The sequence below is a fragment of the Antechinus flavipes genome, chromosome X, assembly GCF_016432865.1.
Source record: "Antechinus flavipes isolate AdamAnt ecotype Samford, QLD, Australia chromosome X, AdamAnt_v2, whole genome shotgun sequence".
Lineage (NCBI taxonomy): Eukaryota > Metazoa > Chordata > Mammalia > Dasyuromorphia > Dasyuridae > Antechinus > Antechinus flavipes.
In genome coordinates, this window is record NC_067404.1 from 40053251 (window position 1) to 40078312 (window position 25062).

Sequence of the window (25062 nt, forward strand, 5' to 3'; positions counted from 1 at the left end):
TGACCTTCCCCAAATCCCCACCATATGACACCAGGATGGACATATTATCAACACCATTACAGTTGATATTTATTGAGTATTCCTCAAAACAACCCTTGGAGATAGGTAATACATGGATTATCCTCTCCCCCTCTTACAGATGAGGAAACTGAGACTCAGAGAGGTCAAGTGATTTTCCCAGAGTTACATAGTGTTAAAGCTGGTACTTTACCCTCAAAAAGATACTTAATAGAGATATCTTGGCCTGTTGAATTAAAAATAGTAAACATTTCATATACTTAGGTTTCTAATGCAGTAGTGGTCTAATTCTTGTTCTTATACTGTTTTTCAAAATTATTAGTGAATGAGATCCATAGAACAATGGATCCTGTCCTGCAAGATCAAAACGATGAAAATGACCTTCACTCTTACTGTTTACAGACCACTTTCCTAAGAATGTGGAATATTAGAGGACCACACACCTAAACATACCGAGCCAACCATTTTCATGAACTTGTTTATTCCAAAGATAATATAAAAATGCAGTTCCTTTTAGAAACAAAGGTCAAGGCATCACCTGGTCAGGATCATGGAAGAGGAATACAAACAATGGCTCGGGACTTCCATAGGTCCAGCTTTGTTTACAAGTTTTATTTCCACATCATTTCAACAAAATAGCTCATTTTCCAAACTCACTACTCTAATCGTTATTCTTGCAGTAACATCAAGAGATAGTACAGAGTGTAGAATCCTGGCAGTGAAAATGTCTGTATTGCTGAGATCATTTTCTTCTAATAACTTTGTACCTTATACTCCCACCATTATACCTTAATACTGGAAATTTCAAGCTATTAAAATAAGCACACCCCAGTCAACTTAACACAGAAAGACAGCTTACACTTATTACCTAGAAATACAGTGCAAACAGCTGTCATAATGGGATCCAAGGATCTTATTTGTTGAGTTGTAACTGCAAAGTAAAAAACATGTGAAGCCTTTGAGTATTAGCAATTGAAGAAGTACTCTTCCCCAATTGGCTGCTTGAAAGTCTTCAAACTTACGGTGATTTAGAACTGATTTGCAATTATAAAGGACTTGAAATCATTGCAGAATTTCCCCCCAGATCTCATTGATGTGGTATAACACGTTTTGGATGTAATCTCTCCCCCTTTAACACTTTTTAAACATAAGTCTTTTTAAAGACAAAAATGCTGATGATTTACAGACTGTACTGGTCCCCCCCCCCCCGCCCCAAATGCAAAAAGACAAATAATATTTAAAGTATCTAATATGTATTTTAAAAGTCAGACTCAGTGGGGTTTGGGGAATTCCAATGTGGAGATTTAATATTTGTTTAGTTTCATGTTTACAAGTGTACCTGAATTTGAAACCATAGCTTATTATAATGATTTTCTCCTTTGGGGATCTTACAGTTCCAATTTTCCTCCAACTTTCCTTAAGAGAGTCTCTTTGTAGAATATTCAGTGTTTGGGTTGTTTTTGAGTCTTTGAAAACCTTGACACATACCTTATTATTCAATTAATTTGCTTTAGCCAAGTGGCTCCTTTTCATTATTTGCCATAAGGCAAGCCTTAGTCAAACCATTATTTCTAATTAACCCTTTTAAAGTAAGGTCAAGGGGACATTTGGGGGTTTTCCTCTCTCCCTTTATGCTCAATAGTCTGCTATGCTTTAGTAGTCAAATTTTATTGCAACTTTTCAAGGACTTAAACATTTAATAAGTGGAATGGGTTGCAACTTTGTGCCAAGTAGTGCCTTGTATTTAATAAGCATTTTAACAAATGCTGCTTGAAATAAACCTTCTGCGATCAGTGCTCCAAGAGAAATTCACCTAATTAAAAACATCAGCTTCTTGATCAGGGGTCCTCAAACTTTTTAAATAGGGGGCCAGTTCACTGTCCCTCCGACTGTTGGAGGGCTGGACTATAGTAAAAACAAAACCTTTGTTTTGTGGGCCTTTAAATAAAGAAACTTCATAGCCCTGGGGGAAGGGGATAAACGTCCTCAGCTGCCACATCTGGCCCACAGGCTGTAGTTTGAGGACCCCTGTGACTTGATAAACCTTGGCTATATTAAACATCTCTTCTGTTTTGATAAGGAAGGTGCAGGGGCTTACAGATCTGTGGTTTGGACATATAGAGTGATACTGCAAATGAGAATGAAAAAGAAATGGGCATATAATAATGTTGCCCAAATTTGATTTTATTGGCAACTGTGTGTATACATATGTGTGTGTGTGTGTATATATATATGTGTGTGTGTGTATATGTATATATACATATATACATACACACACACACATATATGTACATTACACACAGACACAGACACATACACATACACATATATATAAAAGTAGATACCTGCTCAAAAACATTCTGACCATAGTGGCAGGACAACATTTTGTTTACATTTGATCATCCCATATGAAGAAATGAAATCTATCATTCTACTTCTGAACATCCTACCATTCATTTGCAAGTTATCATTATTACAGAACATTTGGATTTTTGAAAGTTCCCCCCCCCCCTTCTTTCTGGTTAGTCCATTCACTTAGGCCCCTTAGTTTTTTCCAGCTACTTTCCATACAGCTAAAACGCACCTTGAAAAGTATCAGGTTTAGAAATTCTCTCAAGTCAACATTAAAATGACCTTATGTAAGTAAAGCTAATGGGGACAGAGGAGCAGCAAATTCTTGAAGTGAGAATGCTGGACTTAAAATTAGGAAGACAGGTTCAGATCCTGCTTCTGACATTTAGCAGCTGTCTGACTCTGGGTATGCCACTTACTCTTTCAGAATCTCAGTTTCCTACTTTGTGCAATGAACTTTGCAGAATGAACTCTGTCGTACCTACACCACAGGGCTGTTGCTTATGAAGAGGCTCAGGTGAGAAAATGGATGTAAAAGTACTCTGCAAACTTTTAAAAGACTCTAATACAGGTTTAAGCTTGTAGTAGATTGGACTGTCAATACGCTATAGTGTTATAGAATAGGACTTTCTGTCTCCCCCAAAAGGCTCACAATTAGAAATTCATGTTATCAGATTTCAATGCTACATGACAAAATTTGTCATGAGTTGATCAAAAAAGAGAGTGAGTGGATGAAGGTTGTTGTTCAATCACTTTTCAGTCATGTCCAACTCTTCATGATCCCATTTGGGGATTTCTTGGCCAGGATACTGCAGTGCTTTGACATTTCATTCTCCAGTTCAGTTTACAGATAAGGATACTGAGGCAAACCTGGTAAAATGACTTGCCCAGGATCACACAATAAGTGTCTCTAGCCACAGGAAGATGAGTCTTCCCGACTCTGCTTTGCCACCTAGCCAGAAGACCTGAGTTCAAATCCAATTCAAACCCAAATGGGGTTACAAAGAGTAGGACATGACTGAACAACAATAACAACGAGTTCGTACCAGCTCATCCAACAGTCATCAACTGTTGACCCCCTCTTCCAAACTTTCTCCCAAATCAATAAGACTGGAAATGTTTTTTTGATGTCATAAAAATTCTTCTTTATCATCTCATCTTCTGGGTAAACAATAGGGGCAACCAATAAATGGAAGGCTAGGGGACAGATGAGAGGAGGAAGAGATAAATTCATCAGAATTATTAAAAGCGTTCATTTACATGTTAATTTCATTTGTACCTGAAATAAGTTTTTGATTTGAAAAGAAAATAACAATCGTTGCTATCTTCTTAACAGAACTTTTGTGAAAACACCAGGACAATTCAGTCCAGCCATACACCAAACTGGTCCACAATGGCACCCACATGCAAGGGCTTAAATCGACAGGGCACCGAGGAGACAAAAAAATGGCACTGTCTCTTTTTTTCCTCCTGTCCCTTTATTTTTTTATTATAGCTTTTTCTTTACAAAACATATGCATGGGTAGTTTTTCAACAGTGACCCTTGCAAAACTTTCTGTTCCAACTTTTCCCCTCCTTCCCCACCCCCTCCCCTAGATGGCAGGTAGTCCAATACATGGACCCGTCTTTAAATCAACTTTTAAGTACTGTGGGGTTTTTTTTCCTGTTTTAGAGGTGCATTTCCTATGTTTTTTGAATATAATGTTTTTATAAAGCTTTGCTTTAGTAATGGTCAATATTAAGAAACAAAATAAAAACATTTGTTTTAACCTACAACCAAGCCCAAGCACTGGGATTAATTTTGACAGAAAGGACAGCTCCTCAGCAAAAGCATAGAGGTTGGTGCCTTTCAACTCTAATGACTGATGCCTTGATGATCAAGTAGGCTGCAGTTTCCTACCGCTGTATGATATTCTATCAGTCATAAGGATGCAGTATAAGCCAGAACAATAAGGAATTTCATAATGTGCTTTTCATTTAAATAAAAAGTCAACAGCACGCACGACTGACAATCAGGATAAAAAAACAGCGCATTGCTTATTTCTTTATCAAAATTTGCCTTGTAATTTGAATATTAGCTTGGCTAACTGTGGTGACCATAAATGCATGGTTTGAAGTTTTGAAATGTTCTTCCTTGTATTCTTAATTCGATTTGTGGGTAGTTTAAGATAAAAGTCTTTGAGTTGGAAGGGAGTGTCTGAGCTTATTCAAGGCAATCCTAGCTGAAGTAGGAATCCCCTCTCTAGCAGTCATTTGCCTCTGCTGAACTCCATGATGGAGAATTCATCACAAGGGGACCTTTCCATTACTGGACAGGCTTCATTGTCAGTAAGTTCTTCCTTAAACCAAATCAACCAGGAAACACTAAACTAAATTCAAAACTAAAAAAGTCTGATGAATTCCATATAGGTTACGATGCAAGTGATTAAAGCCAAAATTGAGCCAATGAGAAGATGATCTTTAAAGATTCTTCAACTGCTCAGATCATTATAATAATATTAAAATTCTAAAGATTACTAAAAAAAATTCCCTTGGCTTCATAAATCTGGATTCTCTTCTACTTTCTCAAAAGCCCCATAATGACATCATCATTGCTACTCTGATTAGAGTGAAGGCAACACTTAAAGTAGCAGCTTTCCTTTCATATTGCCAGTCTGTAAGAATAAAAATGTGATCATCTCTCTTGCAAGACAAAGTGGACATTTTTGAGACTCTACTGGGTAATATTTTATTAGGCGCTGCAGTTACAAGGAACAGCACACATGCAAGATTCTAACAAGATTTTTATTGTCCTGACGTGGTCAGTCAACAAATATTTTGAGTTCCTTATTAAGTAGGGACTTGAATAGAAATGACAAAACTTCTAAGTTGACAGGGCTAGCAATTGCCCTGAAACTTGGAAGAAACTTGGAAGAGAAATCCAACAAATCTCAAGCTATAGGGCACATGGAATGGGTTACACATGTTCTGTGTCTTCGTTATCACTGCCTCCAAGGCTGCTGTCAGTAGACTGAGTGCCATCATCATCAAAGCTTACTCTCTTTTGTACTTCTTGTTTTTGTTCTTTTGGTGTACTCTTCTCTGGGGATTGCTTCCCTGCTGCCAAGGTCCCGCTTCCAGAAGCAGAATCAGGATCTGATGAATGAATTTCTTTCTGGATGTTAGGATGCTCTAGAAAAGACTCCCAGCCTTTCAGTCTTTCTTCTCTCTCTCTTGATGTCTCTTCAACCTATACATAAATAGAAAATGTCATTCAAAGACACTTCAAGCCAAAACAAGTGTCTGCTTTCCAAACTTACAATGAGGTATGACAGTTCTTTTAAGTAACTCAAAAGTAACAAGAACCATCAGAAACAGCTCAAATAACTAACTTCTCTGAAGCTAGGATTACTATAGAATACCATGGAAAAGTTTATTGTAATCATACCACAAAGGCCAGTTGTAGTGAAACGAGACATGCTAATGTAATAAAAAAGGATACCACAAAATCTAAAAAAGTATAGGAGATTGGAAAGGGAGTTGACTTTATTAGTTTTTTCTACAAAGTATGAAATTTATATAGAAGTTAGTATTCTGATAAATTTATGGAAGAAGTGCATAAATATTAATAATAAATAATAATGAAATCAAATTCATAATCTGAGAAAAATCTAATCTCAACTCGGATATCTGATATTTGGAATCTAAAATTTGACAGAGGATCAGTTTCCTTAAATGGCCCTTTGGGCCCTCCAAATACTTCAACTGAAATTCAGATAACTGATGTAAAAAAACAACAAAACAATAGCTTATAACCCCAAATAGGAAAAAAATTGTCGATTCTATATTGCCACTGCTTTTACCTCCCATCTATCCATTCCATGCAAGACTTAAGATTTAGTTTCTACTTCTTTATTTTGAACTTTCATGGAAGATGACTGTGATTCATACCCCTCGTACCTCACAATCCCTCCCACAAAGTCACATATTCAAAATATTAATGAAAATGACTTATTAGATTAAACTGATTAAATAGAACCTACAGTCTACGTGTGAAGATCTACTACAGTAAGTCTCCTTATGTCAAACAAAATTCCGATTACTTTTTAATTCATCGTTAATATTTTACCTGAACGCAAGGCATGGAGAGAAAATAGGTAGAAGGAAAGAGGAGCCTGGAAAGCTCTAACTCTCACCTGGTAATCGGTCACACCATCCCATACTTCTACATTTAACTGACGACCACCAAACCATCTCTCATTGAGGGCTTGTATGCAGAGATCAGCTTCTTCTGGTTCCTTGTATGACACAGAGGCCACACCATCTGGATGTCTCTGTAAAGGGATAAAAGAAGTCATGATTAAAATGCACCATCCCCTCCCTCAACTAATCTAGGTGGAGGAAACAAAAAGATTTCAAGCACTTTATATACACTCTGAAGACCAATAATGTGCAGTCTATTCACTGGCACCGTTCCTGGCTTTCTTCCCTGATATTTGGCCTCTAAAATGGGGACTTAAAGAGTAGCCAGCTTGGGTGATGGGTCTGCCCCACCCCTTTTCCCCAGAAACTTTGTTTTTGAAATTTTCCAAATTATTTTCTAAAGAGCAATGACTAAGCAAGAGTTGTACAACAATCAGTGGCAAAAGTTACCTGCTCCCTAGCTCACCTAGAGGTTCACTCTCCAAACCCCTTAACAATTTCTCAAGGCTGAGTGTACAGAAAAAAGGGCTCTTTTAAAGTGAAAAGCCTTATGTGAAGGCTGGCAAAAGATGGGAAGCAGAGAAAGGAGAATGATTCGTAATTGAAAGGTAGTTTTTAACATTTGTAATTCTATTTTAATTTTAGGTTTGGACTTTCTTTCGGAACCAAGGCAGAAGCTGCTCCAGTTGTTTTGGTTTCTTGGTAAATGGGAAGTCGCATGCATAAGAAAGCCAAGATAAGGAGAGAAGCTGGCAAAGGAGTAAATACTGACTAGGTGTCCTCCCTTCTAAGTAACTGATTACTCCTCAGATTTAATCTTCTGTCTTCCCAATAAGAAAAAAACATTGCAATAGGAGAAGTTGCTGTTAAAAACAAGAGATCATATTTCAAAGCATGCAGGTGGGAACTATAGAGAGCCACTGTCCTTTGTCAAAAGACAAGGTCAAGGGGAAGTATGCAAAATAAGGACACTGAGTTTTTCCTGTCCTTTCCTGAACCTGGTCAGAGGTCTAGCCCTTATGTTGAAGGAAAATTATCTAGGCATGTAAAATTATTGCTAATCAATGCTTATTTCTTGACAAGCACCAGATAGCCTCACATGGAATGCTGGTACATATTGATAAGTCTCTCTGGTTCCTTATAAGACATATTTCATTTTTTTATTGTCATGCAGTTATTTCAGTTATGTGTGACTTTCTGTGACTATATTTGGGGTTTTCTTGGCAAAGATATGGAGCGGTTTGCTATTTCCTTCTTTAGTTCATTTTTCAGATGAGGAAATGGAGGCAAACAGGGTGAAGTGACTTGCTCAGGATCACCCAGGGAGCAAGTGTATGAGACTTCCTGAGTTTGAACTCAGGAAGAAGAGGCTTTCTGACTCCAGACCTGATGCTCTCACCTGGGGGTTCCATAGGGCACATTTTTATGACTAAGGAGGGGAAGTGGCTGGACCTGTGCTTTTCCTGGTTTAGAGAGTTCCCAGATGAGGAGACTCCCTCTGTCAATATAAGTTGGGACTTTGTGGACAACTTCTGATCTTTGAGTTGCCTGGAATACTGAAACATGAAGCAAGTTTCCCCAGGATGCCACAGCCAGGACTTGGTAGGGAAGGGAGCCTAGTGTAGGCCTTCATGGCTGTGGGGAAAGACCTCTTCTCTCCATTAATTCTCTTTACGATTAGACAAGGAGGCCTATTAGGTAGAAAGAATGCTAAACCCTGGGTGCACATTAAAGCCTGTTACCCGGAAAACTGATTATTTTCAAGCAATTTTTGTCCAATTGGGTCATGGACTTACATCAAAGACAAGGACCTTCTTTACTTGCCCAAACTTTTCACATTCTGTTCGGAGGTCTTCTCTGATTTCATTTAGCACTAACGGATCCTCCTGCAAAGATTGCACATGGTTAAACACATTTCTGTCTCAACTGTAAATCTTTCAGAGCCATTTCCTTTCTTGAACAAGGAAAGGAAACTAAAATATACTATTACAAATATAATCTGTTTTTATAAAGTGGTTTTTATAGTTACGATTAAACATGTTTATGATTTAGGAAAGCATTATGTGTACAGACAGAGCAAGATGTAGGCTTTACCTTTCTCTTCAAAGTCTCTCACGTTTCAAAATTAAATATAATACAAGAGTAACAACTGCAGAGAAAGCCTCATTCAAGGATCCACTGAATATCAAGAGAGGTGTCAGATAGGTTTGTCATTACCATAAAAGATTTCCTATCAGTAGAAATATTCTCCAAATATTTTTATGGACAAATCATACCATAGTAACTATACTAACTTCTGAAACATTACAAACTCTCAGCAAACTCCATAGTAATATCGAGAGAGCAGTCAGACCATTCACACTGAAAAAAATGAACAGATGAACACGAGCGTTGACAGCTTATAAAATGCAGCTGGATGTGTGGTTTGTCAAATTAGCTTTTCGATAAGCATATCCCATACGAATGCTAGACACATATAATGCTCTGGACCCAGAATTAAAAGGAAGTGACCAAGAAACTGCCCAGTGTTCCTCCAAAAGCCCTTCTGCTTAACATGAGTATTCCTTGTGATGTTGCTACTTGGCTGAGATTCCTAGAATTAGTGGTACCGGGTATGTAAGGATGAAAAAGAAGTCAAAGGGCAATGATGGCTGAATAGTAGACATAAGTAGGCTGGTGTGTTCCCACCAGTGACTGGTGTGTGAGGTAGCCTAGGAGGTATGGGAAGGCAACACATGGCCAGAAAAGAGGGCAAGTTGCTCACAAGGAAGAATGAGACAATGGTGCTGTGCATCTTACAAGAATCAAAAGGCTAAATCTTCCAGTGTGCTGGGAAGAGGTGTTGAGGCACGTTTGTTTATATAAATGTGAATGAGAGAGAATGAGGACCAGAGGGACATTTACATTGGTAAAATGAGTACCCAGATTATGAAAATGACACTCATATGCTCTCCATGCAGTTTTCCACGTAAGACAAACATCCAAGGACAGAGTTAGAAGGGGATAAAGTAAGAAGATATGAGGCTCTCATTTGACAGATGAGGAAACTAAGGTCCAGAGAGAAATGATTTGCCCATAATGCAACTACTTAGTGGCAGCCCAGGCCTCAACATACTCCATTGAAGGTGCTTTCTATCATTCCATAGGTGAAGAGAAAAAGTCATTTAACCTGTGTGTCTTCAGTTCCCTGCCCTGCCACCCCTAAGTCTTCCCTCTTGCAAGCCCATTTCCTTGGACCGATCCTTATGTGGCATGACTTTGGGCCTGTTCCCACTCAAGTCAGACTCCAGCTTTGGGTGCCTACTATGAGACTGTAGCAGTGCTTAGCATCAGCAACATTGCCTAAAGCCTCACACTCTGTAGCCACACTCTCCTTTGACACATGTAGGATTCTATTGATACTACCTTTTTTTAAATAAATGACATTTGGGGTAGATCCTCTTTTTGTAGAAATTACCAAAAGCCTAATAGTAAATTCAGTAAATAAAGGGGATACAGTTCTTAAACTGCCCATCACATTACCAGCTTTCATTTTAAAACTCAGTCACATTGAAAAGAAAAGGATCTGGTTGTTATAAACTACAAAGGAATGAAGTGATGAAAAAGCATTTCTTAAGTGCCTGTCATGGACAAAGCACTGGGAATATCACCAGAGAAGCAAGACGGGCCCTGTTCTCGAGGAGCTCACGTTCCAACATAGGAGACACATTCAGATCCTCAATAAGAAGGAGGTAATAGAAGAACAGCTCTACAGAAGTTCTGATCAAATGGCCTCCTTGTAGTGTGGCAACTTCTTAAAGAGTGATGAGAGAGTCCAGGAGGACTAACTCAGGGTTGATTGCCTGTGGGGTGTCTGGGCCCAGCCTAGCCAAGTGCCACCATCTCTTTTTGTTGGTATTTTTCCTACTGTGGGGTAGAGGGAAGGGGGGAGTCAGAAGTGGGAGTTCTATTAACAGAAGCGACAAGGCTTCAGTCTGACTAGGCAGATATAGTACTCACTGACAAAATTGCAAATCTTTGAAGCATCACAAACATAATGAAAGTTCTAGAGCAATTCATGTAGGAGCTGCAAACATATTAAGAAAGCACAAACATAGCTTTGCCTCAATGTTTCTTGTCCTGGGCTTGCAGAATCTCAGCATTGGAAAGAGACCTCAGAAAGCAGCTGGTCCAACCAAGTGAGCCTTTTCTCCTACCCATACCTGTGTCCAAATCTGCAGCCACACAGGTAGTAAATGGCAGTAGCAGGATTTGCACTCAGGTCCTCTGACTTCAGATCTTTGGGCCACTCTCTGAAAGACTTGCTTCCAGGCTGACATTAAGCCATCACTGACTGGTGTGTGTGTGTGTGGGGTCTGGTTACCGAGCCACTTGTGAATCCATCCAGTTGTGCAATGAACTAGCCCACTTCTCTGTCATTTTTCAAGAGTAGCACAAGATAATTTATCAAGTTCTTTGATAACCTACAAGGGAGTTAGAGCTCCAGCATTCTGCTAATCTCTCAGCTTAGTAACTAGGCAAAAGGAAATCAAGTGAGTCTGGAACGATTTTTAGCTTAGTGACTTCAGTTTGCTTTACTGGTATCAGGAAGGTTAAGAAGAAATTATAGTAACCTCCTTTATCTGAAAATGGATATTTCATAAACTGCTGTCTCTCTATAAAATATGAAAATGCTGCTTAAAACAACCACCATCACAACAACAAACTTCTGAGCAGAAAGAGCCCTTAGATTAAAGAGAGTTGAGACTAAAGTCAGATCTGAGTGTTGTGGGAATTGCTCCAAAATCCTGCAGTAAAAAGCTTCATAGCTATTAAAATTTCAGAAAGCTGTCTCTAGCCACTTATTATTTGTTTTCCAGCCTGTGTTTTTCCCCAGGGAACTGGTGGTATTTCTTTTTTCCTGATGAGGACATGGAAAGGGAAGCTGCTACCCTTAAAAAAGTTCTAGTTGGATGCACTTAAGAGTGAGGCTGAAATACACCCACTGTTGCTGGACGTCAGTTTTCAATCTTTTCTTAGAGCGCTTTGTCAGCTGATGTATTTTTAATAAGGTTAGAAATTGTATATATAGAAGGTCTTCTCATGTCAGAGAAAATTAACATTTGTCATTTGCCCTCATGTTAAAAGGTATTTTTAAGTGCCTTACTTCCAACACCCTTCAGCTGTCTGGTATATAAATGTCCCCCAAAGGGGAGGGGAGGCACTTGTTACTTTTGGAAACCCCTATCTCGTCAGATTGAGATCAGCTTTAACTGAGAATGACTGTACTACTAATCTCTGTTCTTTAGGAAATGCAACCTTTCTCCAAAAGCAATCTAGGGAAAAACAGATCTATGTTGAACGCTTGCAACAGAAGAACACAACCTCAAAATGTGTTCTAACCCTTTTAAGTCATTTGTCAAATATGCACACCAACTTGTAAGCTGGTGTCATGAAAGCAAGGGAGGTGAATGACCAAAAGTACAGTAGCCTCTAAGTCAGGAGGCACCTGGCTAGTCTTTGAACTCTGACATGAGCAAAGGAGAAAGTGAATATCTAGGAGGTCATAGATCAGAGGAACCAAAAGAGGGAGCTGGAAGTGAGCTTGAGGCCACTGAGTCTAGCCTCTTCCTTCTATCCAAGAGGAAAGCATGGGGGTAGGAAAAAACAGGTTCAAATTTTGGTTCTACTACTTTCTAGCTTGTGACTTTGGGCAAGTCCCTTTATCAAGCCGGGCTAGGGAGTTAGATGTGATGACTATTAAAGTCCCTTCAATAGTTTTACATGCTGTGATCCTAGAATATCTATCTACCTGGGTCTTACATACCACAAAATCTCCTTTGTGGCTGTGAATTTTGGGATTCTCTAAAACTAATACCTCAGGAAGTAACGGGTCCTAATACCTCACAAAATTGACCTGTGTTCAAACCCTGCCATTCATCGTTCTCTGTAAATCTTTTAATGACTGTTTTTCATTGCTTTCCCCAATGAGTTATTTGAGGCTTTAAGTTGAAGCCTAAGCAAAAGGAAAGCTGGATTAATTTCAGAGCTCTGCCATTTAAATTTTTCTGCCTCTATTACTTCTACATGTGAAATCGGTCAGTTGGAGTGAAGGGGGCTTTGGAATTCTCCAAGAAAGCATAATGCCCCCTCTGGCCCATCTCCCAGGTTGCTGCTGAGTGATATTCAGGAAGGCACATGCACACTCTGTAAACTTTAAAGAACAATATGAAGAGAGCGATTCTCAACACGATAGCAAAGTTTCTGCTAAGAAGGACTGAAACATCTCACCTCAAAATCCTTAGGATGGAACATGTTCTTGATAATGACGACACGCTCATGCCGCATTCGCGCTGTGCCAGTTTTCTTCTCGGGCCACCAATCTAGCTGTCTAAAAGAAATGAAGCAACAATATGAATGTAGCTTTCTTTTCATGTTGGCAAATATTTATTGGAGAAAAATCTTATTCCTTAATTATTCTCCCTCGCTGGGCAATCAGTAGTGATAAATACTTTGTTGCCTTTAATGCAAACATAAATCTCTTTCTTTCAGTTACCATTCATCAGAGACCATTCAGAATGAAAAATAAACATGTCTGCAGGTCCTGAGTGTGGTCCAGGCCTGCTCTTTTTGCAGAGCCACTCCCATTTTAGAAAGTTAGTATTTATTTGAAAATGCCAATGTCATTTGTGAAAAGAGCTTCATTACACCAGTACTTACTGGTACTGGTCTTTGAAGTCTCTTCTAGTTACACATACATAACAAACTCTTCATCTTGTATTCATACACTTCCCTCATGAGACATTAAGGAATCATGGAGCTTATGGCTAAAAAACTGTGCTCATCTTTGACTTTCTATGCATTGATAGCAAATTCACCACTTTCACTATAATTTTAGAGTTCCTCCCAAATCCATACGAATGTATCATTTTAACTACTTTCTAAAAAATAACTAGATTTTTACAAAGTTTCAATTTCCTAATGATTTCCCATTCAAATTTTGGTAGCTGCATTTTAATTAGCATCTAATTACTCTAATAAAGAATTTCTTAGGTTAAAGGATATAAAAGAACCAATGTTATCTAAAGCACTTAAAAAATCTTCTCATATTTCTATTGAAAATAAATAGGATATATTTCTACCACTGGAGGGGGAAAAAACTCAATCTCCCTGTTGTTAACATACCCCTGTAAGATTCTGGGTCATCTCTCTCTAGCTCTCTAGGAAAAGAATGCCTTTGCACAGATGGCATTTATAGGAAATCATGTGCATATGTTTGGAAGAATAAAGCACTGCAATTCCAAAAGTGCCAAAAGTTGTTAGCATGTTTTAGCCAATGTGAAACACTGTGCCCAAACAACAATGCCTACAGAAAAAAGTCAACACCAACTTTTGTTGAAGAGACAGCTTTTTCTTGTAATCTTTGCATTTCTTCTTCTTCTTACTGGCATCGTATTCACCCTTGAGCTGAAATTTTGCTTTTTCAACATGCAGTCTATAGCCTCTGATTTGATCATCATCCAGAAGCTTTAATGCTAGAGGGACAGATTCTTTCTATGTGAAGGTAAAATAAAATCTGTTACATTCTATTTTGAAATAAGAGAAATCATAAAAATTTTTTCCAAGAGAGATGTACATCCCAGAAACATACACCAACAATGTAATTCAATATAATAATGTGAAATAAGGAACTATTTTAGTGTAGTGCAAAATACAATGACTCGTGTGTCAACAAACTTGGTCTCTAGTCTGTTTCTGACACTAATTAGTATGGCCTTAACTTCCTTTCTCATGGCCTCCATTTTCTCATCTGTAAAAAAGAAAAGGGTGGTTAGATGGACTGGATTATCTCTGATATCCCTTATTGCGTTAAAATTTTATGATCCTGATGTCCAAAGGCCCAGGTAATTTAGTAATATCTTTTGTCTTCCAATTCCTATCTAACCTGGCTCTTATGAACAGCTGAAAACTACAAGGTGCTTTCTTATGCAAAATAAGTTTTACGATGTTGGTTCCTACACCAATGGAGAGTACTGTTAAAAGTACTACTTGAAGCTTTGAAAGTAGACCTGCAGAGAAATGAAATGACAAGAAGGACTCAGCAACACTCTGCCTGAAATATGATGCTCTGATACCCGAGTTCCTCCTGCCTAGGCTCTGCTTACTGACCTCTCTCTATTCAAGCTGCCAATGAAGCAATTTTCTAAGTTCTCCATTATCTCCAAATCAAGTTTCTTAGAGGCTCCATTTCTCCTCTAAATATACTATTGGGTTCAAACTAATCCCAACAGGCATTTATGCATACACTGATAAGAGTTTAATAATCCTGGAATCGACTTGGAAAATGTCTATAAATTTCTTTAGATTTCATTGCATAGTACCTTTAATACTTTGGGAGTGATTTCTAGATCCATCACATTTAGGACCCAGCTCTAAAGCCCCCACACTACGTAGCATTTCTTCTCTGACTGTTCAACCCCAGCCCCACTTGGATGCCCTTTATCCCACTCTACATGTACTAAGCATGCTTATGTTTGTTGGGGGGAATGTGGCACAGCATTATTTGGTTCTTCTTAATGGCAGTCTGCAGCTACTATCAAGTTGCTGTATCTCATTCTCTTACTACTACCATTGGATACCTAAGTTCCTCAAGGATGAGGGTTTTTGTCTTCTGTTTCTCCCATCTTCTCTAGGAGGTACTAACTCAATGTAGCTTACAGGTGGATGTTCTATAAACATTTGTAGATGTTGCCATTGTTTTCCCTGATAGGTAGGTCCATGTGACTATTAGTCAACTCCCAGTTTTTATTAACTACACACTCCCTTCTTTGGCTAAAAAAATGCAGTAAACATGGAAGGTACAAGCTTCTTGTCTGTCTAGCCAGACAAGATATATTCACTGACACAGTCACACACGCAAGCTGAAATTTGAGTTTCACTTATACCTCGATCATGATATTTCTAAGTAGTGGACATCATTCATTGAAGCTTAGTCTTAAGTCATAAATTAAGGTTCTCACTCCATGTTATCTATGTAACCGACCTTCAAATAACAGCAAAGCCCATCTCCTTTCAGATTTCCTTGTTTATCTTTATAAAGTTTGATTTTATATTCTTCAGTTTGAGGATCTTTCATGATAATGCCACATTTGGACATAAGCTGAACAAATTCCTCCTTTGTAATGTCTGGAGGTAAGCCTGCAAAGTTAACAAAGACACTACAATGGATTTCAAAAAGTAGAATATAGCTGTGGTTCGCATAAAAGCTGCTTCATCGGGGCATTCCACCAATTAGAAATGCCCATGAACTGATACTGTACCGTCTATTCAAGAACATTCATGGGACACATTCACTTGACTATTTTAAAATGAAAAAAAAAAAAACAAATTTAAAATATTACTCTTATTCATAAAATTAGCAAAAATAATTAAAACAAAATCCAATGTCTGTAGGTATTTTGTATTCCTTATATACTCTTACATAATAACATATACTTTCATTTACTGTTTTTTTAAACCACTTCCATAGTTAAGTAAAAAGCTAATGACTCAGAAGGTACAGAAGCTGAGATTTTCATGGTAACTACATTTTGCAACTTATACATATAACAAAATTAAATGAATATATCTAGAATTTAGCTGCTCAAACTTTAGAATGTCTAACTATGCTGAATCTCAGTCAGATAGGATTTTCTCAGGAAGACCTATGTTATTTACTCAAATATATGTGTGTGTATATATATATATATATATATATTATATATATATATATTTCAATTATTTATCCTGTCTCATGGGATCTAGAGGTAGAAGAGACTTTAGAGATCACCTAGGACAACCACTTCTCAATCACTTCCCATGATAAAAGAAACTGAGGCCCAAAGAAGGCAATTAACTGGTCTGCATGCAAATCCGTGTCTGAGGTGGAGCCCCAATGTCTATTCTTCTACTTCACCTAACACTAGCTCTTCATATATGTAGAACCAGTGAGTTTACAGAATAAACTTTGACTGAGATCCATATTTTACAGTTGATTTTTCCTATTACCAAATCTAACAGGAAATACACATTTCTCACTATGGATGGGTTTCCAAATACAAGCATGCCAAACTTCAAAATAAAATATACACTCTAAGAAAAATAAAATTATGTTAAAAATCAAACTTTCTATTATAATATAATGGAAGATGCTCTTTTAGGACTTACCAGTAACATAAACATTTGTATTTCTGTCCTCTTCAACTTGAAACCATCCTAAAAATTAAATTAAATTTATGAGTCCCAGACTACACAAACTTGTTAGGATGTTAGTTTCTCTTAGTTTTCCAACATCCCAGATTTAAAGCTGGAAGGTTCTAGGTCAGTGAGTCCACTTGCCCCTTTTATTTTATAGATGAAGAAGGTAGCCCAGAGTGTTGAGGTGACTTAGAGGTGGGGAGGGGATAGGGAAGGTGATGAGTATAGGGGCAAGAAGGATAAGGATCCAAACCCACGTCCTTGGGCTCCAAACCAGCATTCTACTCTCTCTGCTGCCCTGTACTAGCTCTCTTAGCTTCAATGTTTCTGGGAACTTAGAGCATCATATAAAACAATTCAAATCTTTACCCTCCTTTTCAAAGTGCTTCTGAGCTGTGCAATTTATTTATTTTCAAGGAATTGATTTGAAAAGGGAGAAGTGAGCTTATCTTGATTCTAAAAAATTCTAACAACTATTTTAAAAGACTTCCTACTGCTATTTCCCTAAAAGTTATTGCTATTCTCTAAAGATTGAGGGTCAAACAAAGTTGGGGTTTTTTTTAAGCTATCACAGTTTCTAAGATAAACAGCTGCTTACCAGGTTCAGGCTTTCTTTTTTCTCCTTTCTGCTTTTTTTCAATATCTTCTATGGATTTTTTATCAGCAGGTTTCCCTTTAGCTTTTTCACTCACATCAGCTTTATTCTCCTTTTTTGTATGAGAAGAAGAGGGACTATCATCAGAGAACCCATAATTGGCTTGATATGTAGCAAGAAAATCTTCAGATATCTAAAAGGAAATTCAAATATGTAAATACATCTAACTTAATTCTTCCCTAAATCACAGTATAACAACATATGGTACCATAGATGGGTTTCTACTGACAGTGGTTATAACAGTGAAGCATACAAAAGCTAGACTACTTGAACATATGGAAAGCATACATTAATAAAATGATATGTGGGTAATCAGGATGTCCGAACAAATTTTGAGCCACTGAGCATCGGGGCACTTCTGAATTCTCTTGGTCATTTCTATTTTGTTTCATGCATTGTATCATATTCACTTTTGTGAGTGTATATGAAAAGATTTTACCCAACTGTGGCTTTTCATTAGAAACTTTGTATACAAGAGCAGTGGACAAAATGTGATCAGGCCGAAGTTAAAATTGGCAGTTCACCAAGTTTTAGCCACAGCGTTGATCTGGTCATATATGTGTGCAATATGCTGTTGTACATACACATGTATATATTATATTTAATCTGCATGTTTATTAACCATTTAATAATTTGCAATATATTCAGAAATTTAGAATGGTACCCTGGCTTATGTTCAGGACACTGATTCAAACTAAATAGTAGTTTTGCCTCATTATTATAAAAATTGTCACTTTATTAGTGTGTTTCAACCTAAAATGAGATCGGTGCTGCCAGGTTATAGCTATGTACAGGTATCTTGCAGGTAAAGTCTCACTGCACAAAGGAAAAACTACAATGATATCTTCATACTAATCAGTTCTCTAGTCCAATCAAACTTAGGAAAGAGGGAAAAAATAAAAGCTAAAAGTTTATGGAGAAGCAGACTTATTTTGCCTTTTTTTTTAATATGATGAATAGATCAATCAAAATTCAGACTACTGTGAAAGATCCTCAAATTTACTCCAAAAGTACTCAAAGTACTCAAACAAGATGCCTGAAAAAATGTGAAAATGAGCTAGCATTATAAAAGTAGAAATTGAATACAAACAGAACAGGAGTTACTAAGGCTCAAAGAAGTTTAAATATATACATAGGGTCTCTAAGATCTTAATAAAGTTTTTGGCTTTCTAAAAATCTTTAACAAAAGAAGGAGAAGTAGGAGAAAGATGAGAAGAAAAAGAAAGAGGAGGAGAAGAGGAAGAAGGAGAAGCTATTAATAAACATAGCTTAAAAGACTTTGGAGACAACCTGTATTTACATAATTAAAACTTAAGTACCCAAAATGGAGTTCTTGTCATTGGAGATTTTCACAAGCCAGGCAATATGCTCTTGAGACTATTTTTTACATCTACACAGGACTCATGTTTTAATTTTTTTTCTTTTTGTGGTATAATTTTAATTTTTTTTTCATTCTGAATTTGAGAAAAATTATCATAAATATTTTCATTTTCAAAAAAAGATTTTTTTTTTACAAATTTACAAATATTCTACATGTATCCTTTACAAAGTATGGTATAGGAAAATGTACAGCTTGCTTTTTATTAAGTATACACTCAGTTCAGCATGGTAATTTCAAACCACCTTGATTCTGTTACCTCTGAACCTCTTTCTGATCTCTATTGTTTATTTTCTTTAAAATTTTCATTGATGTTCTTTTTGTTTGTTTCTAGATCTCATATCCCAAATCTGTTCCACTTATCAACTTTCCCTTGTTTTAGCCAGTATCAAGTAGTTGATAACTACTGTTTTATAGTTTGAGACCTAATATTGCTAGGGGCCCTTTCTTCCTATTTTTTCCCTCTTCATAATTTTCCTTGAGATTCTTGATCTTTTAGTCTTCTAGATGAATTTCTCCCCCAGCTTTATAATAAATTATAAAAACAATTTATAATTACCTACCAGTAATTAAAATTGTTATGGTACTAGATATAATATAATTAGTATTGTCATATATTGCATGATCTAATCATACTATTCGACCATATTAATGTAATCTAATTGTGAACAATTATTATCTCTCCAATTGAAGTCTATCTTTATTTCTGTAAGCATGTTTTGCAAGTATATACATATAATGCCTGTATCTTCCAAATATCTGATCTGTTCTGTGGTCATTAAAATTTTTTTTTCATTCGATTTTACTTTATTTTTCAGTTCCACATTTGTACCCTATCTCTATACCCTTCCCAGGACTCATACTTAAAAAATTTTAATATTCACTGTAGTGCCTTCCCTCTATTAATTATTTTCTATTTATCCTGTGTACATCTTATTTATTCATATTTGTTGTTTGTAATCTCTCCCATTAGATTATGAGTTCCTTCAGAGAGAACTGTTTTTTTTTTTTTGCTTCTTTGTCTCCCAGGGCTACAAAGTAAGTACCTAAGAAATATGTTTTAACTAATTTATATGAATGCACTGTTTTATTTCATCTCTTTCAAGCTGGAGGTAAAAGTACTTCTTTCATTTTTGGAAGTAGCCAAGACATTCAGGTACTCAAATCCAATACTGCTTGGAAAAGATCCACACATATAATTGGAAAAACGCATCATTTAAGTTTCTAGACATACTCTTAGTTATATGGCTCAAATATTCATGCCTAGGGACAAAAAGCAGAAAGCCCCTTGGAAAAGTTCATTCCAAGGATGTTCTTAAATTGTAAGAATTGTCCACTAAGTCAACTGTGATCATAGTAATTATAAATTTTATCCTAATCCAAGACTCCTGCTTCATTCATCAAATTTTGCAACTTTGTATCTTTTACAAAACCTGATTTGAAAACCTGATTTCCATGGATTCAACCACTAGCTAGCTGTTTCTGGACACTGCTTTTTTTTTTTTTTTTTTTTTTTTTTTTTTTTTTTTTTTTTTTGAACGAATCATAAACTCAGGAAGAAATACAATTGAATGAATGGATGGATGAACCAACGAATGAATGAATGAATTGGCAACAGAACAAATAGAAGCCAAGCCTGGAAAGTTAGATTACCGAAGGCAAGGAACTGTGGAAATGGATTAGCTAAGAACTTTAGAAGATCAAATCAAACAGCAGCAGCCGCTGCTTCACGTGAGGTCCCATGGCCAGCCCCTTAGCCCAGGCACCCTCCAGTCACCCTCCAGTCACCCATACCTTGGGAAACCATGCCTTCTTGTCCAAATCCCACTCGTAAGTGGTGCCATCGGCTTGGTCCACATAAGTGAAGGGGTCGTTGCCCTCGGGCATCCGGGTGCCCTCCTCAAAGAGTTTCTGGAGTCGCAGCTGTTCCTTGAACTGATCATAGTCGTCGCGCCGGCTGCCGTCGCTCATGTCTCCCCGCTCCCAGAAGAGGTGGCAAAGAAGGAAAGGCCGAGATAAAGTTAGGGAGTATCCCTTTCCCGCCACCTGCCTCCCGCAACGGTCTCGATCACTTCCAGAACGGCCCTCTCCCAGCTCCGGGCAGGAATTCTAAGGGAAGTCCCGTTTCCCGAGTCACGCACTCCCTTATTCCTATCCCTATCCCGGCAGAAGACTCTCTGGTCTCCGCGCTGACCGGTCTACCTGAGAGGGATGGATCCTGAAGTCTGGTCCCAGGGGAAAACTTCTCACCTGGGAAAAGGTAGACTCCAAAGCACCACAGTCGGGAGGAAAGTGAGGGGCGTGCGGGCTGTGACTAAAACTCTGTCAGGACGTCCCGAGTGCCACCGTCCAACTGGGTACCACAGGTCCCCGCCGTGAGCGAATTCTGCCGGCACCAATAGCGTGCCCTTTCGGAGGACTCTTTCTCGTTGGCCCGCCTTCTATGTGACGTCGAGCGCTCCTATTGGTTCCTCTGTCAAGGGCGGGCCGCTCAGACTGATTGCTTTCCGGTTTGGACTCGAGTGCTTGGGTTCCAGTGGTTTCGCTCGTTCCCAGCGGGGCCGAGAAGCCTGCTCCGAGTGTCCCGAGTTAGGGGGGAGGGCCCCGAGGGCACTCCGGGGCAGGTCTTTTGGCCGGGCGGAGCCGAGGGGGTTCTGGACGTTGTATGGAGCGCGCTTTAATATACTTGTGATTAGAGAAGGACCCAGAGCTACCTGAATGGCCGGGTGACTGTCAGAGCGAGAGCTCTGTCTGTGAAAGCGCGGCTCCCAGAGGCCGCTGGGGGTCGGGGAGAAAGGAGCCACGCGCGCGGGCCCGGTGGGGGGTGGGGGATGGGTAGGAAGGAGGGGTGGGCTTGTTCCCTTTCTACTGCACTTGAGCCAATCCCTTTTTAGGCACTTACTAAGTGCCAAGACGCTAGGTCAGTCTGCCTTTTTCTGAGGGGATATAGCTAGTTCATTAAATATACTCAAAGTGACTTGAAAAGAAGGAACGTAGCTAACTGGAAGAGATTCGGGAAAGGTTTTGTGGGGGAGGGATGGGGTAGGGTGGGACAGTGAGGAGGGTGGGGAGGGGGAAGAAATGGAACCATCTTATTTTAACTGCCATTCCAAGAGGTAGAAGGAGTAAGGGAATGAGTGCACCTCAGACACTGGGGACAGCAGGAGAGGAGTAGTCACAGCTGGAGAACACCTAGCTGGCTGATTGGGAGCAGGACGAGGGACTGATGTGAAATAGAGCTATAAAAGTTAGTGGGAGCCAGACGATGGAAGGCTTTAGGTGTCAGTCTGCGGGGTTTGTATTTTCTCTTAGAAGCCGTTCAAGTTTTTGAAGTGCTTGTAATCCTTCCTAACCCGCTCAGATCCGTGTTTTTGGAATAAATGGTTTAAGCATCTGTAATACTGGTCCATTGGGCAGAGCCTTCAGTGTTGGCAAACCAGTTATGCCGTTTCCCTAATACAGGCCACTGGGCAAATAGAGTCCTGGAATGAATTTCTAAATCTGTTCTGGGATATCCTTGTGACAGCAAGGGAAGACAGGAAGGGGGTATGCTCCGGTTCCTAACATCCCTTACATCATGTTGCTTACAGCACTAATTAAGAGATCTTGCTACAGATAGGAAATCCCACTTAGCCTTGACAACTCTTAAGAAATTTTTCGATTGTGCTTGTCAATTATAGCCAACTCCTGATTATATGCATGGTTCATCAATTGTGGTTCCTCTGTGGCCAATTTTATAGGCCAATTTGAATTCCTTAGTCTGTATTAAGTTGCTATAATTATGAAGAGTTGCTAACTCTTTTTGGTATTGGACTAAGCAAGCTAAAATGAGAATGTTGAATTTGCTTTCTTTTTTAGGGAAAGGAACCCACAAGTCCATATACAGGTTGTTTCAAAGACAAGGAATTATCTATTCCATTGTGTCACTACTTTAGCATTAATAACTTGAGAGTTTATTGTAAAGTCAAAGTTTTCCAGTGTCTCTCAGAGGTACATGCCCTCCTCCCCCTAGCCTTCATAGTATTCCCTCCTCATCCCTATACTTTGGTAAGGTAAGGTGGTGGGGATTGTTTCTCTCCTAAATGAGAAAAATGATTACTTAAATTCTTTCCCACACTCGTGTAGCTCTGTCCCCTTTGAACAAGTTTTGCTTGCAGAATAAACTTCTTTATTTGTAAATAGACCCTTTTTTATCTCTTTTGCTTTTTACATCTCTTAGAATTGCTCCTGTATATTTTCCCACTCCACCTCCATCCCTTATCACCTAAAGAAATAAAGAAGAGAGGGAAAAAGAAAAAATAAGCAAAATTGATAGGAAACAATGGACATTTTAAACAATATTTCCACACTGGTCAACCCCCATATAAATGCATATAAATGGCAGGAGATGTCTTTTTTCTCTTCTTTGGGACCACGCTTTTAAAAGACTTTTTAAAAAAGGGATGTTCTTTGTCTTTACAATAATAGATTAAAGGAGTTTGTTACAACTATCCAAGTAAAGAGTTTCTTTGCTAGTTACTGGGTTTCCCCTTCTCACCTTCTTCCCTTTGATTATTTACTATTTCTCAGGGGCCCTTTTGATGCAACTCCAGTCTTATACAAAGAAGTTAGCAATGAGTAGCTAGCTGTTTGTTTTCCCCTTGGAGCCAAAGCAACTTAAGCCACACACCTGAAAGATAATCTCACAGCATACTCATAAAGAAAGAGAAGTAACTTGGCAAAATCTCAATAAGCAGGAAGAGCCATCTGGGGACGAAAATTCCACTAAAAACAAGACTACTCCAAAGTACCTTTGAAATCAAGTCCTCCTGATGGAACTAAACAACTACAACTACTACCCTGTTGAGTAGTTTTAAAAGCAAAGTCATTTTCCATCATAAACTTCTTGAAACATTAATCAGGAATGTTCTTCTTTTGTAAAGCTTTGTATTCTAAAGTACTGATGAAATATGTTCCTGGAATTACTTAAATGTGAATGATGCTTCCAATGCTAACTTTCTCCTATAATTTAGAGAGAAAGGATAAGAAAGACTCAAGAAGTTTTTAATTGGTTTGTAGAAAGGAGGAAGATGTCTTTCTTCAAATATCTGAAAGACTCATGTGAAAAAGAAATTAAATTTGTTTTATTCGGCCTTGGAGGGCAGAATGAAGCTATTTTTTATTCATGACAATAGCATTTACTAAATGCTTACCTGGAGAGAACTCCCAGGAAGCTAGAGACTTCAGTAACTGGGATGTTACCCTCTTCCTAAGATTAATCAAGGTTGCATTTAAGCTTGAAATCATGAAAAATCTTAAGGTCCTGGCACATTTACTGAGGCATTGTGAACTTTACACAAGACTGAGTCTCTAGAAACTAACAACATGCTTCAGAGAGTTAGATCATGGAAAACAGAAACTAGCGTTGGTCAGAGAACAATGTTTTTCATAATAACATGATTTTAAGATATTCAAACAGCACAATTTCTCTTAATAAATGGCTCTGTTGAATTATCAGGTGAAGGCTTTTCTCTTCCCTTCTCTTCCTTTCCCTTCCCTTCCCTTCCTAAATGGGGAACTTGACCACCTTTGACATTAGTAGGGAAGGAACCCGTGGACAAAGAGAGATTGAAAATTGAGGAAAGAGAGGGGCAAACTCCTTGAGAAGTCAAGCAAGGGATAGAATCCGGGGCAAGAGTAGAGAGGTTGTCATTGACAAAGAGAAAGTAGACAGGGAGACTTTATGCTGAAGGCATTTGATGTGGAGAGGTAGAAAGAAAAGGTGACCAAATACCCCATCCTTCTAGATAACCTCTCTTCCCTCAAGTTCTGTAACATTGTTCTTGTCTACTTCTTTCCCACTCCTCTATTTATTCATATGGCTTTCCAGTGAGTTATGTTTTCAATGCTTTTCTCTTCCTCCCTCTATGATTTCTCCCTCAGCAATCTCATCCAACCTTATTATCTTTATGTCTCCTTAGCCCTACCTAGCCTTTGAGCTTCAGACTCATACTTCCAGCTGTCTTCTGGATATTTCCCAGCCAGCAATTTAAATCCGGCCTGACTAAAATTTAACTTATCTCATTCTCTTTCTACCCCCTGCCCTCCAAAAGACCCCTAAACTCCCTGAATCTGCTTTTCTTCTGGCTCCCAAAATTTGTGCTAATGTTATCATCAGCATTCTCCTAGTCAATAGACTTGAAACCTTAAAATCATCTTTGCCTTCTCTCTGTTGATTTTAATTTTCCCTGTCAACCAATTTAATTCAACAAACATTATTAAA

General features: G+C 38.3%; 1 protein-coding gene across 1 annotated transcript; it reads right to left on the reverse strand.

The window, feature by feature from the left end:
• Positions 1–5072: 5072 nt before the first annotated feature.
• Positions 5073–21165, reverse strand: HTATSF1 (HIV-1 Tat specific factor 1). Its single transcript, XM_051968347.1, has 10 exons — positions 21051–21165; positions 20595–20780; positions 17366–17555; positions 16738–16785; positions 15575–15729; positions 13922–14085; positions 12823–12922; positions 8349–8438; positions 6546–6683; positions 5073–5599 (listed from the first exon to the last, which is right to left on the reverse strand). Exons 2-10 carry the CDS (start codon positions 20769–20771, stop codon positions 5327–5329), a joined length of 1335 nt encoding a protein of 444 aa, XP_051824307.1. The 5' UTR covers positions 20772–20780; positions 21051–21165; the 3' UTR covers positions 5073–5326.
• Between the last annotated feature and the right edge of the window lie 3897 nt (positions 21166–25062).

Bases quoted from the DNA above. Each gene is read 5' to 3' on its own strand.
- HTATSF1 (XM_051968347.1), bottom strand. From the start codon at position 20,771: ATGAGCGACGGCAGCCGGCGCGACGACTATGATCAGTTCAAGGAACAG. The intron at 17,556-20,594 runs GTATGGGTGACT...ATTTCCTTTTAG, and splicing joins AGAAGGCATGGTTTCCCAAG to ATATCTGAAGATTTTCTTGC. The intron at 12,923-13,921 runs GTTGGTGTTGAC...CATTTCTTTTAG, and splicing joins AAGCTGTCTCTTCAACAAAA to ACAGCTAGATTGGTGGCCCG.